At 45.0% G+C, this 14,001-nt stretch overlaps 1 protein-coding gene across 3 annotated transcripts in view; it reads right to left on the reverse strand.

Annotated features, from left to right (window-relative positions):
• The window catches only part of CENPC (centromere protein C), a 1,220,926-nt gene that overhangs the window by 1,143,483 nt on the left and 63,442 nt on the right, over positions 1–14,001 (reverse strand). For 2 of the 3 annotated variants that reach the window (XM_078676245.1, XM_078676249.1), the window contains exon 3: positions 10,852–10,928. The exons of the other annotated variant lie outside the window; for it this stretch is intronic. In XM_078676245.1, coding sequence (XP_078532371.1) covers positions 10,852–10,928 — 77 coding nt within the window. The remainder of the gene's footprint in view (positions 1–10,851; positions 10,929–14,001) is intronic. 3 annotated transcript variants of the gene reach the window in all.

The following is a 14,001-nucleotide window of genomic DNA, read 5'->3' on the forward strand; positions in this document are numbered from 1 at the left end:
TCACAGGCCAACGGGGCGCCCCACGCCCACTTTCAGCATTGTAGGATGGCCACACCAGTGCGGCAACTTGCTAGACACCACCTCGGTGCCATCCGGATCTTGGCGCGTTGTGCTGCCTTCGGCCTATTCGCACATCAGTCCGCTACTGACGCGAACTCACAGGCCAACGAGGCGCCCCACGCCGACTTTCAGCATTATAGGATGGCCACACCAGTGCAGCAACTTGCTAGACACCACCTCGGTGCCATCCGGATCTTGGCGCGTAGTGAAGCTGCAGCAGCTGCAAATAAGCTTCAGACAGTGTTACAACCGCTGCTCAGAACTCTCAACTATGACACCACCTCGGTGCCATCCGGATCTTGGCGCGTTGCGCTGCCTTTGGCCCCATTCGCACATCGGTCCGCTACTGACGCCACCTCACAGGCCAACGGGGCGCCCCACGCCCACTTTCAGCATTGTACGATGGCCACACCAGTGCGGCAACTTGCTAGACACCACCTCGGTGCCATCCGGATCTTGGCGCGTTGTGCTGCCTTCGGCCTATTCGCACATCGGTCCGCTACTGACGCTGCCTCACGTGCCAACGGATTTTCTACGCTTTTTATACCCTATGCCGCATAACAGGTCATGTGACTTGTTTATAAAACTTTTCATTGGTTCATTTTACTTTTGGTTTCCTAATGATGGAAGGCTTGATCATATGACCTAAAAATAACACTTTTCATTGGATGAAAACTTTTTTTTTTCCCCAAATGATGAAAGCCCCACCTTGTTTCTGGATGTTTCAGACTGAAGCTGGCGTCAGCATGAAAGCACCACCATCTCGTGGCTCCGTCGTGGTCATTCCGCGAGCAATCATGGCAGCCGCTCCCCACCGGAAGCCTGCAGGAGTCGGGGGCCCCCAAGACTTTTGTACAATCCTCAAGGCTGAGGGAACGCTTTCGAGAATGGGGTCCAAGACCTAGCAGACTAGCGTCCGATTTCCAAGGTGTCCCAGGGTCATTTCAGTGGACCAGGCCCAAAAAGGAAAGAGCCTGCCGCCATTTTGAGAGTCCTGTGGCAGCCGCCTATCGCTGCACCGCAAGAGTGGGCGCAACTCAGCTGAATGGCGGATTTTGACACAGTGGACCAAAAGCGGACGGAATGGCAACTGAAACGGTAAAGGGGCGCCCCACTACAGCAGACGAGCCTCCACCTGGGGAGGCCCGTTCACGCCGCCTCACCCCCCCCCCCCCTCCCGGGGCACCCCACGCCGTTATTCGGAGGGCGGCAACTTACTGGACATCACCTTGGTGCCATCGTTCTGCTGCCTTGGAACTATTCGCACAACAGACCGCTACTGATGACCCACCATCCGCGACGCCCCACGCCGGATACCGAAATCAGTGCGGCACCCAGGCAACATCACCTGGGTGCCGTCCAGAAATCTGGACGTTGTGCTGCGTTGGGACCATTCGCACAACCGACCGCTACTTCCTTCTTTTTCCCTAAAAATGTTTAAATGTTTTTACTGTTTTTGTTTTGTTGTATATATTTATAAGTTATTAAAGTTTTATAATCCTACTACTTTGTTGGAGTGCTATATATTTTTAATGTGACACATAATTGTAAAAACTTTGATGTACAAAGAGGCACCCCTGGAATCTTCCGCTTCAGGCTCGGTCCCCTCCCCAATCACAATACAGAATGGTTTTCAGATAGTAGGAACGCGTGTGGTGTGACGGATCTCATCGGGTGTGGGCCTTGAAACTCCTTTGAAGAGGGGTGATTCTTTACAGCTGGGCCAATAAACTACATCTGCAGGGCTAGCTGATAGCCTGGGACCGGCCTGGACAATCGGACACAGAGGAAGAGGAGTGTCAGAGGGTGCGGTAGTGAATAGGGCGAAAGGGAGGTGTCGGACAGGCACAGGGTGTGATTCTCAGGGAAGAGCAGCGCAGATGGGGGGAGGTTTATTGCCCATGCGTAAGACAGAGAGCGGGGGTGACCAGTGCCTGGGGGAGATGCTTGCGAGGGTGGGGAGCCATGCTAAGGATCGACAGCGTGCAGAGAGTGGGTCTGGTCAAGGCATCTAAAATGGCTGCCGTGCACGACAAAAGTGTGGCATTTGAAAAAAGGCAAGATGGCGCAGACAATGTTTATCAACACTTCCTGATTTCCTTCGAATCGAACGTTAACAGACGTTATCTCTACCACACTACCGGTCCCCCTGGGCTTAAACGCCGAGATGGTAGGGACTGCATCCCGTGGAGATAGGCCGAGACGTCACTCAGCAGAAAAAAAAGAAAAAAAAGTCTATAAACATACAATAAGTTAAAAGTCAATCATTCTTGTTTCCTTGTAGTACGCTCCCCAGGCCCGCGGGGCCCTTTTAAAACCTCCACATCAAACCTAGGGGGTCAGGGAGGATCTACTATGCCCCCTTATGGTCATTTGCCCCTTCGCTTTGGCCTCCTCTTGTCTCTCGATCCTACCGAGAGACAAGATGGCGGCCGCTACGGACTGTTTGGTTCTCCGGCGTCTGTAAACATTCCAAACAGTCCGTAGCGGCCGCCATCTTGTCTCTCGGTAGGATCGAGAGACAAGAGGAGGCCAAAGCGAAGGGGCAAATGACCATAAGGGGGCATAGTAGATCCTCCCTGACCCCCTAGGTTTGATGTGGAGGTTTTAAAATGGCCCCGCGGGGCAAAAAAAAAAATAATAATAATAATCGAACGGCTGAATGGATTTGCACGAAACTTGGCAAAATTGTAGGTACTGGTAGCCCGATGTGCCTTTGCTATGTCTCAATATATGTGCTCCAGTGGATTTTGAGAAATTAACGTTCAAAAAAAGATATATATCTGTGACAGCGGACCGGGCAGCGCTCCGCTTCGCGTACTTTTCGCGTTACGGAGCTTTGTGAAGCGAAGCTGATTGGTTCTCCGGCGTCTGTAAACATTCCAATCAGCTTCGCTTCACAAAGCTCCGTAACGCGAAAAGTACGCGAAGCGGAGCGCTGCCCGGTCCGCTGTCACAGATATATATCTTTTTTTGAACGTTAATTTCTCAAAATCCACTGGAGCACATATATTGAGACATAGCAAAGGCACATCGGGCTACCAGTACCTACAATTTTGCCAAGTTTCGTGCAAATCCATTCAGCCGTTCGATTATTATTATTATTTTTTTTTTTGCCCCGCGGGGCCATTTTAAAACCTCCACATCAAACCTAGGGGGTCAGGGAGGATCTACTATGCCCCCTTATGGTCATTTGCCCCTTCGCTTTGGCCTCCTCTTGTCTCTCGATCCTACCGAGAGACAAGATGGCGGCCGCTACGGACTGTTTGGAATGTTTACAGACGCCGGAGAACCATCCGGTCCGCTGTTACAGATATATATCTTTTTTTGAACGTTAATTTCTCAAAATCCACTGGAGCACATACATTGAGACCTAGCAAAGGCACATCGGGCTACCAGTCCCTACAATTTTGCCAAGTTTCGTGCAAATCCATTTAGCCGTTCGGGCTAAAAGTGAGGCCAACCGCCCTATGGAAATTAACATTGGAAAAACGCGTTTTGGGACCCCCCTTTTTTCTCGGCCCCCCCTTGACAAACCCCCCCAAATTTCCAGGGGCTGCTCAGAAACAAAATGTTCCATTTTCCTGAAAATTTCTGCCAATTCCGTCCACAAACGCCAAAGTTATTAGACATAGAATTTTCAAAAATCCCATAGAGAAAAAATCCTAACTATATATACCTACTGGCGACCGCCAGTAGGTAACTACTGGCGACCGCCGCGGTCGCCAGTAGGCAGTTATAGTTAGGATTGTTTTCCATAGGAAATCCGCAACATTCTATTGGGAATAACTTTGGTGCAGATTGAGGGATCTGCCTGTAACTTTCCAAAATTAAGGCCAGCTCCGCTCTGCTCCTTCCCTGAAAGGTTCGTGGGGATTCGTGAAGTGGGGGCCGAGAAAAAAGGGGGGTCCCAAAACATGTTTCCCCCATGTTAATTTCCTTAGGACGAATAGACAAGGCTACAGCCCGAACCGCTGAACGGAATTAGACCAAACTTTGCAAAATTGTAGGGACTGGTACGCAGAAGTGCCTTTTCTATATTTGGTGAAAATTGCTCCAGTGTTTTTTTTTTTAAATTAACTTCAAAAACACATATATATCTATATGCGCGCTTCTAGCGCTTACCGGTACGCGTACCGGGGAGCGCACCCTGCTCGCCATGGAAGTGCGCGAGGGGAAAGCTGATTGGCTCTTGGGTGTCTGTCAACATTCTAAACAGTCCGGAGAGTCCGCTATCTTGTGTCTCGATAGAATCGAGACACAAGAGGTGAAAATAAATGGGGGGAAATGATTAAAAGGGGGCAGGGTAGACCCCCCTGACCCCCTAGATTTTCTGAGGGGGGCCTAGAAGGACCCTGAAGGGCAAAAAAACTATTTATTTTTTTTAAATTTTCGCGGGGTAAGCGCTGGGTGCGTTCCCATGTACGCTTCCAGGTACGCGTACCCTGAGCGTAGCACAGGGAAAAACAGTGAAAGAAAATAGTGTAAAATAAGAATTTGGAGTGCTTAGAGGTAGCGTAGCTCTAAAAAGAGCTGTTGTGTTATGTGGGTGATTTAAGTACCTACAAGTAGGTACCGATGCAGAGTCTAAAATTCAAGAGAAAGACTCTGTTCCCCTCATCTGAGAAATGTACACCGTGTCCTCTGTAGATATCTTGCATGTTGTAATGCAAGTTATTGTGGTATATGGAACTCATACCATAATCTCCCAGGAAAGCAGGAACTGATCCTTTTGGGACCGCCTGAGAAGGCCTAGGGGGTGAGGGGTACTCTACTTTGCCCCCTTTTCACGTTCTGAACTATTTTATTTTACTCTCTTCTGTAATTACACAAAATGGCAGCGATAGGATGCATCAGAGACAGACAGTGAGAGAAAGGAGGCCGGAGATGAAGAAGAGATGTCAAATACACATTGGAGATAATATAGTGGGAGAAGGGAAGTAAATATGAGTAAACTTACTATGTAACATAAAAATGTTGCACTCTATACTATAAGTCTCATTTTATACTACAATCACTTCGCTACAACCTCATAAATTAAAAATAAAAATGAATAATGTCTCAAACAATTTTTGATTTCTAAATATAAATGTATTCTTCTGAATTTTCATAATTTGAAAGAACTAGTAACATGTCCTCATCAGGAATTTCCTCTTCAATCATCTCATCAGGAATCTCCTCATGAAAAGTCTGCAATGATGATTCTTGTAACTCTATGGTCTCCAAACATTCGATAAATTCGCAGTCAAGAGATTGATCAAAAAAATCATTCAAGTCATCTCCTCCTTGTGAGAATATTTCATTATTGGTGCTGTCAATTTCAATAAATGTAGTGGATAATTCAAAAGAAATTGCCACGGTCTCTTCATTGTGATCCATTTTATTTTGAAATTTCTTGCTGTAAATTGCAGAAAAAAATAATCACTTTCATTTATCGTTTTTAGTAATACATAATATAAAACTAACTTAATCAAGTATTTAGTATAACAGAAGGACTGTAAATAAATAACAGAAAACATTTTTTAAATTATCTTAAAGTGTACAACATAGTTCCCCTTACAAATTAACAACTCACCTTTTTGAAAGTAGGAGAAGCGTTAGTACTGTGTAAATCAAACACCAGACATTGAGCACCAAAAATTCCTCACAAATGTACCTCAGACAGTAGTATCACAAAATGGCTGTGGTTTCCTCTCATTTTAGATATATACATAACCAATTAACTTTCATCACACACAAATACAAAACCAAAGTAACATTTTAATTGGTTCTAAATTTCAACACTTTCAAATGTGTTTTCCCCATGCAATTTTCCATAGGACATTTAGATACGTCTACAGCCTGAATGGCTGAACGGAATTACACCAAACTTGGCAAAATGGTACATCAAACCTAGGGGGTCAGGGAGGATCTACTATGCCCCCTTATGGTCATTTGCCCCTTCGCTTTGGCCTCCTCTTGTCTCTCGATCCTACCGAGAGACAAGATGGCGGCCGCTACGGACTGTTTGGAATGTTTACAGACGCCGGAGAACCAATCAGCTTCGCTTCACAAAGCTCCGTAACGCGAAAAGTACGCGAAGCGGAGCGCTGCCCGGTCCGCTGTCACAGATATATATCTTTTTTTGAACGTTAATTTCTCAAAATCCACTGGAGCACATATATTGAGACATAGCAAAGGCACATCGGGCTACCAGTACCTACAATTTTGCCAAGTTTCGTGCAAATCCATTCAGCCGTTCGATTATTATTATTTATTTTATTTTTTTGCCCCGCGGGGCCCTTTTAAAACCTCCACATCAAACCTAGGGGGTCAGGGAGGATCTACTATGCCCCCTTATGGTCATTTGCCCCTTCGCTTTGGCCTCCTCTTGTCTCTCGATCCTACCGAGAGACAAGATGGCGGCCGCTACGGACTGTTTGGAATGTTTACAGACGCCGGAGAACCAATCGGCTTCGCTTCACAAAGCTCCGTAACGCGAAAAGTACGCGAACCGGAGCGCTGCCCGGTCCGCTGTTACAGATATATATCTTTTTTTGAACGTTAATTTCTCAAAATCCACTGGAGCACATATATTGAGACCTAGCAAAGGCACATCGGGCTACCAGTCCCTACAATTTTGCCAAGTTTCGTGCAAATCCATTCAGCCGTTTGGGCTAAAAGTGAGGCCAACCGCCCTATGGAAATTAACATTGGAAAAACGCGTTTTGGGACCCCCCTTTTTTCTCGGCCCCCCCTTGACGAACCCCCCCCAAATTTCCAGGGGCTGCTCAGAAACAAAATGTTCCATTTTCCTGAAAATTTCTGCCAATTCCGTCCACAAACGCCAAAGTTATTAGACATAGAATTTTCAAAAATCCCATAGAGAAAAAATCCTAACTATATATACCTACTGGCGACCGCCAGTAGGTAATAAACACACACACACACACACACACACACACATACACACACATATATACATATATCCATATACACACATATATATATATATACACACATATACACACATTACCTACTGGCGGTCGTCAGTAGGTAGTTATAGTTAGGACCTAGTTTCCATAGGAAAAGTGTTTTTTTGTTTTCTCAATATCTTTGGCGCCGGTTGATGAATCTTTGCAAAATGTTCTAGTGGCCCGCTCTGGTCTGCTCCTGTCTTGAAAGTTTGGGGGTGATTCTACAAGCGGGGGCTGAGAAAAAAGGGGGTTCCCAAAACGTGTTTTCCCCATGTAATTTTCCATAGGAAACCTCAGACAAAGCTACAGCCCAAACAGCTGAACGGAATTACACCAAATTTGGTAAAAAGTTAGCCCTTGGTTCAGAAAGAGCCCTTTTTAGGTCTCGGCCTGACGAAAGCAGTCCATGCGCTTTCTCGTCATACGAGAGCTTCTTGGAATCGATACGATTCCAGAAGCTCACTTTCTGCTCCGCCTGTGTTTTGCATTGGTGCGCGTAATTTTGCGTCAACAATTATGCAAAACCGGGTGTTCTGATAGCTCAGGAGTGTTTTTAGTCTCTCCTGGTTCCCACCCTGTCTCTTTTTGGCCCCGCCCACTGGGGTTGCATTTTTTACTGGCGGCAGGAGACAGTGTCTCCTAATTAGCTACTAAGCACTTTTTTTTGGTGTAGCTTTTTGCTGTCACTCGCTGATCCTCAAGCCTTGTTACACTAATCTCTAAAATGTGTATACTTTCTATACCACTCCCATTACCAGTAGATAAATAATGCAGTTACCCACACACCACAATTTTTGTCTTGAGACATGCATTTCTAGATACATAAACACATTCCCACTCTGTGTACTTCGTGACGTTAAACACATAGTGCCCAGAGCAACCCTTGTGTCAAACACGAAGTGCTCGGTGCACACCGCGTATTAACCACGCAGTGCACATGTATTTTTAAGAAGCCGTGCTCAGTGCCCCTGTGTGTTAACCATGCCCCGCTCCATAGGAACAGTTACCTCTTGTGTACTAGATTCTTGCTAGTCACCATCTAACTTACTGTGGCTCTCTATTTTACTTCCCCTAGTCCCGTCCTGTATTTGTTCCCACTGCCAGTAGTGGGCTTGGCTGCTTGTCAGGGCTCTTAAATCAGCCCCACCATGTTCAACATCTACATGACACCCTTGGCTGGCATCGTCAGAACCTATGGACTCATATTCTCAGCAGACGAAACCCAACTCATCCTCTTGATCACGGAAAACCCTGCCACCACCAAGATAAATGTCCGCAACACCATGCCGATAGTAGCTGACTTGAATAGGACCAACTGCATAAAGCTTAACATGGAAGTGCACTCCAACTGACCACACCCGCAACCTAGGCATCGTTCCGGGCAGAAGACTTACTATTAAGTGCCAGGTCAACGCAGTCTTCTCTGCCTGCTCCCATACCCCTGCATGCTCGGCAAAGTCTTCAGATGGATTCCCACTAGCACCAGGATATTGTCACTCAAGCCTTCGTCACTGGCTGGCCAGCCTACGGAAACGCACCCTACGCCGGAACCACCACCCAACTTCTCAAGAGACTTCAGACCATACAGAATGCAGAGGCCAGACTCATCAACTGCCTCCAAAGGACCCACATCACCCCACACCTCAGAAACCTCCAATAACTCAAACCCCAGAAGAAATGCCAGTTCAATTTACTGACACACAGCTAAAAGGCCCTCCCTGACCAGGATCCAGCATACATCAACCACCGCCTGAACTTCTACCAACCTGCCAGACAGCTGCGCTCCACCTCCCTTGCCCTTACACACATTCCCCGCATCCACCAAAGTTACAGTAGAGGTCGTTCCGTCTTCTCCCTCACTGCCAAGTCCTGGAATTACCTACCCCCATCAGTCTGCGAACATCACACTCGCTCACGGATTTCAGAAAGCGACTCAAGACCTGGCTTCTTGATAGAGACCAACGAGATTGCTTCACCTGGATGCCCTCAGGAATTTATTGCCACGCTATACAAGCACTGATTGATTGCCTGATAGAAGCTCTGACACTCCTGCTGCTCTTCGTAGGTGTGTGTGGACAACACTTTCTCATATGAAAGCTTCCTGATTCCCCCCCGCCCCCACCCGAGCATCCTCCCTGTATTCTCCTACCTGCATTGTGCTACCTTCGTAGGAACAGCTACCTTTTTTGTACTAGATTCTTGCTAGTCACCATCTAACTTACTGTGGCTCTCTATTTTCCTTCCCCTAGTCTGAGGGTACTTTTCCCTACTGTCTCTTCCCCCGTCCCGGGTTTGTTTCCACTACCAGTAGTTGGCTTGGCTGTTTGTCAGGGTCAGAGACAAGAGGAACTAAGAGGTGTCCATACTGCTTCATCATCTGAAGTGTGGCTACAAGTCCCTCACAGCTCAGGTTAGTATTTATAATCAGGAGGTTCTAGCAGTTACAGCAAAAAGTTAATGATGAGCTTCAGTCGATCTCTGCACCAGATCCTCAGAACCCAATCTGAAACAATAAGGCACAAGTCCACTTGATGAAATCTTATTTTATGCAAAAGACAAAGGATAAGTGAAATATGAGGAAATCAAGGGTGATAAAAGGAAGCACCACATCAGACAAAAGCATCGTTTTTGTAATCCAAGGGTGGAGTCTCTTTGAAAAACTAAGCCCTTTATTTGCAAGTCGAGAGCAAGCGATCAATCTGAGAGGCCACCTTGGAGCAATGAATAAAAGGTGAAGAACAAGTTTTAGTTCCCATTCATGGTTGGCATAAACCAATCTGCAGTGATACTCCTTCCCACAAGTTGTGGTGCAGATAGGGAAACCTCCATGGTCCGATAGTCATAACCAGATATCTCACAAATGCTGTGGCCTCAAGACACAATTGTTGTCCGTACACTGCACTTCTCGATGACAAATTGCACAACTATTGTCATATTTACTTCTTCAATCCCATTAGTCAATGGAACATCAACAAACTACTCTGATAACTCATCTTCTTGAAGTTGGAATACTAGTAGCGTTCTCCCTAATGCCAAGCCCTTCCATCAGCGGAACATCCATGAAGGAGCAGCAGCCTACCATGGAGGAATATCTCACAAACATTTCTAACAGCTCGCCCTTGCAAAAAATCCTTCCTATGTTCATCATTCAAGACTGAGCGGTGTGTTTGTGACATCAAGATTGAATTTCAGCATATCCCGCCTCTGAACTATTTTCACTGTTATTGCGCGTTCTAACTGCATTGTTCTCATATGCAGACTGGCCTGTGTGAGGAGAAAAATGGGTGACCTAGCAACCTTGCCAGAGTTAGCTGCATGGATTTTAACTGTACCCTTACTTCTCACAACAAGATGTCTGAGGGTGGCAAGAAAGAAGGCAGAGGTCAGATATCCCTGTCTTCAAGACCCTATTGAATACTCCGCTCTAGTAATTTGAAGGGCTAAATTGTGCAAGGTAATCTCTTTTCACCTCTTCAGGAAGATAAGACATGACACAAGCTAGTGGGAATGGAAAAGTATTAGCGGTTTGAAGATACTGCGGTGGAGTCTCAGGGAAAGAAACGGTATGGCCTCAGGAAACTACATGTGGAATGCCAGTGCTAGCTTTTGCCTCCTGTTTGTGGGAGTCTACGATTCGGCAACCTGGGAGTAATCTTTCTAATAGATAAAAACCAATGAAATATGATTTTAAATAACTATGTAATTTTCAAGAGTAAATTTAAATTGAGACCAATGCGCCTAAGTAACAGCACAAACTGCAGGAGTTGAGTCCATCACTGCCCTCGAAGGAGCATTTGACAATGGCCAAAGTAAAAATTAAATGGATGTGGCTTACTTCTATCCACAAAGAAATTCTTAAATACGTCCCTCGAACTGCTATCAGCCCCATGAGCAGGTGGGTTTTGTTGCGCACTGCAAAGAAAAAAATACACTGTACAGAAATGTAAATAGAAAAAAACGGGCAATTCAAATATAAGAATCAATACATAACTATTTACATTTATTTTTGACTGCAGTTGTACAGTACAGATTTTCAAGAGGCGAAGATACCCATGATTCATTAATAACCGCGAGGCAGAGTCTGAATGGTTATCCTGTAAAGACATGCTACATGGCATGAAGTTACTTGAGAGGTGTGACCCTTATGATTCGAGATATTACCTCAAGAAACAAAGCCAAATATTGGGAATCCTGTCCAATGAAATGGGCTGGAAATATGAAGGCTAGAGGGTAAGGTTAATATGAAAATGTGTCTGCGGGCTGACAATTTGATATACAACGTGATCTGTACAATGTTGAAAATCGATAGAATGGTTTAGCAAGAAACGTTGGATACAGGGATGATCTTATGCACACAGAATCTGCCATTTCAATGCTTCGCTTGCACTGCATTTGGATCCCACCAGTAATGGTAAAAAATGTACCTCAGAACAAGAGGTGCAGGATGCACTCCTTGGCATTTCATTCAGCGAGAAGTCCTTTACCCACTCTTGCTTTGAAAGGGTGCTTGTTCAACGCATTCCACTAGCACCTGATTCAACAAGCACTCGCAATACAATTAGGACTAGATTATAAATAAAAGTAACTCTTCAGTCACAGGCGAGTCTATGATTAAATACCTCATCATACATGCACTCTCACTCATCCTTGCACCCATGTTTGAAGTTGTCCACCACTAGCTCATTCTTGCAGTTACCCACTTACTAATCCACAATAAAACACAAACTAAAAACATATGCAGGATAGATGAAAAGAATAGAAATAGCAAACTGAAAAAATGCTGCTGCCTAAATGTAGCATGTGCAACCTTGCGACAAGTGAAAAATGCAAACACAGCAGCATGGTTCATCATGAAAAGGTACTGCACAGTGAACCATTGTTTTAAAGTTGAAACCTAGTACCCACATTTAGAAATATCATTATGGCTATCCTGAAAAGGTACAGCAATATGCTATGCACAATACCATTCCCAGATGGCTGCCAAGTAAAACTACTATAGGAGACAGTATCGGAATGGTATTGTTCCACCAATTCAAAATGGAAACCACATTGATTTAAATGTGGTGGCCACCATAGAACAATAAAACAATAGGGCAATAATACAGCTCCATGATTGCTGCACACTTAAAAGTCATAGCTGACTTTAGTAGGGCACAGCGCAGATGAAATGGACAACGTTAGTGTCCCAACATAAATGGATAGCGAGTTACCAGGTGCCAAAATGACAAGGCAAGGAGAGAAGTAGCACATACAAAAAGGACAAAATGGCGAAGGCCCACCAGCCCAGCACCTGACGCCCAATAATTTCTATAATATGAAATTTAGTCACTCAGAGGACACTAGAGCCTATGGTTTAAGAGGACTGGCCCACTGCCCCTTGCTGTATGTGGACATCGGTGGAAGCAGAAAATGAATGGCTCGCAAACAGACCAGTGGCTGCAGATAGCTGACCCAGTGCCCTCTATGTGTACATAAACATATGTATTATGTATTCTTCTGATTCCAAGAAAATGGTAGACAGCTCAAGCTGTAAAACCAGTTCTACAGTGTAATTTAACCCCTTAACTGCTGGGCCTTTCCCCCTCCCCATTGCTAAGCCTTTTTTTGGGCTATTTGGGGTAGTTTACGCTTAGGCCCCTGTAACTTTTTGCCCACATAAGGTATCCCTGTCAAATTTGAGTCCTTTTCTTCCAACATTGCGAGGATTCTAAAGGTACCAAGGGTTTGTGGAGTCCCCTGGAGAGGACCCAGAAATTAGCCAAAATACAACTACATTTGGGGGTTTTGGTGAGAAATTGGAAAAAAGTTTCTTCCCTGCAAATGAGATCAACAAAGTGTTTGCTGTGATAAAATCACCATCTTCCCAGCTTTCAGAAACCAACATTTTCTACACAGTTTTGGCATTTTAGTGGGACATAGACTACTTTTTCTATTTTTTCATGTCATTTGTGCAGATCCTTCAAGGTTTTCCTACAGAAAATGAGTGGGAAAAAATAGCCATTTGTGACTGCATTTTCACCTGCAACTTCTTTTAAGTATGGTAGATTTTTAAAAGCAATATACCGTTCTGTCCACTGGAGCTTTATGGTTGCAGGAATATATAGGTATTGTAGGTTCACCGAGGACCCGAAGTGTCCAGAGCCAATAACTGAGCTGCGCCTTCCTATGGTTTTTCATTGTGTACCAGGTACACAGCAATTAACGTGGTAAAATATAGAGTGAAAAATAAGAATCAAGAAAAACTATGTATTTCTGAAATGGGAACAACATATGGAGTTTAGAAGCAGTGGTTATTTGCACAACTACGTATTTGTGGGTACGTATACCAGCATGTGAATTATAGGGTATTTTTGAAAATGAATTCATTTTTACACTCGGTCTTACATTTGGAAGGGAGAAATGCACAGAAAGTCAACTGGCAATAACTATTGTTCTACTGTTCTGTGTTCCTCTAAGTCTCCCGATTAAAATGGTACCTCACCTGTGTGGGTAGGCCTAGAGTGCGCAACAGGAAACGGGCCAAAACGCAACACGGACACACCACATTTTTACAGTGAAAACAGACCCTTTTTTTTTTTTTTAAAGTGTCTAGATGTGGATTTTGAACCTTAGCTCTGCCGGCACCTAGAGAAACCTAGCAAACCTATACATGTTTTTAAACTAGACAACCAGGGGAATCCAGGATTGAGTGCCTTGTGTGGCTCTCACCAAGTATTGTTACCCAGAATCCCATGCAGAACTCTAATTTTATGAAAAAATACAAAACATTTTCCTCACATTTATGTGATGGAAAGTTCTGGAATCTGCATGGATCCACAAACTTCCACTCACCCCAGCATCCTCCAAAGCCTCCCAATAAAAATGGTACCTCACTTGTATCGGTAGGCCTGGTGTCCGTAACAGGAAACAGCCCACAACGCATCGTGGACACAGCACATTTTTCCAGTGAAAACTGACCTTTCTGTGCAAATTGTCTAGCTATGAA

This window comes from Lissotriton helveticus, chromosome 2_1 (assembly GCF_964261635.1).
Source record: "Lissotriton helveticus chromosome 2_1, aLisHel1.1, whole genome shotgun sequence".
NCBI classification, from domain to species: Eukaryota; Metazoa; Chordata; class Amphibia; order Caudata; family Salamandridae; genus Lissotriton; species Lissotriton helveticus.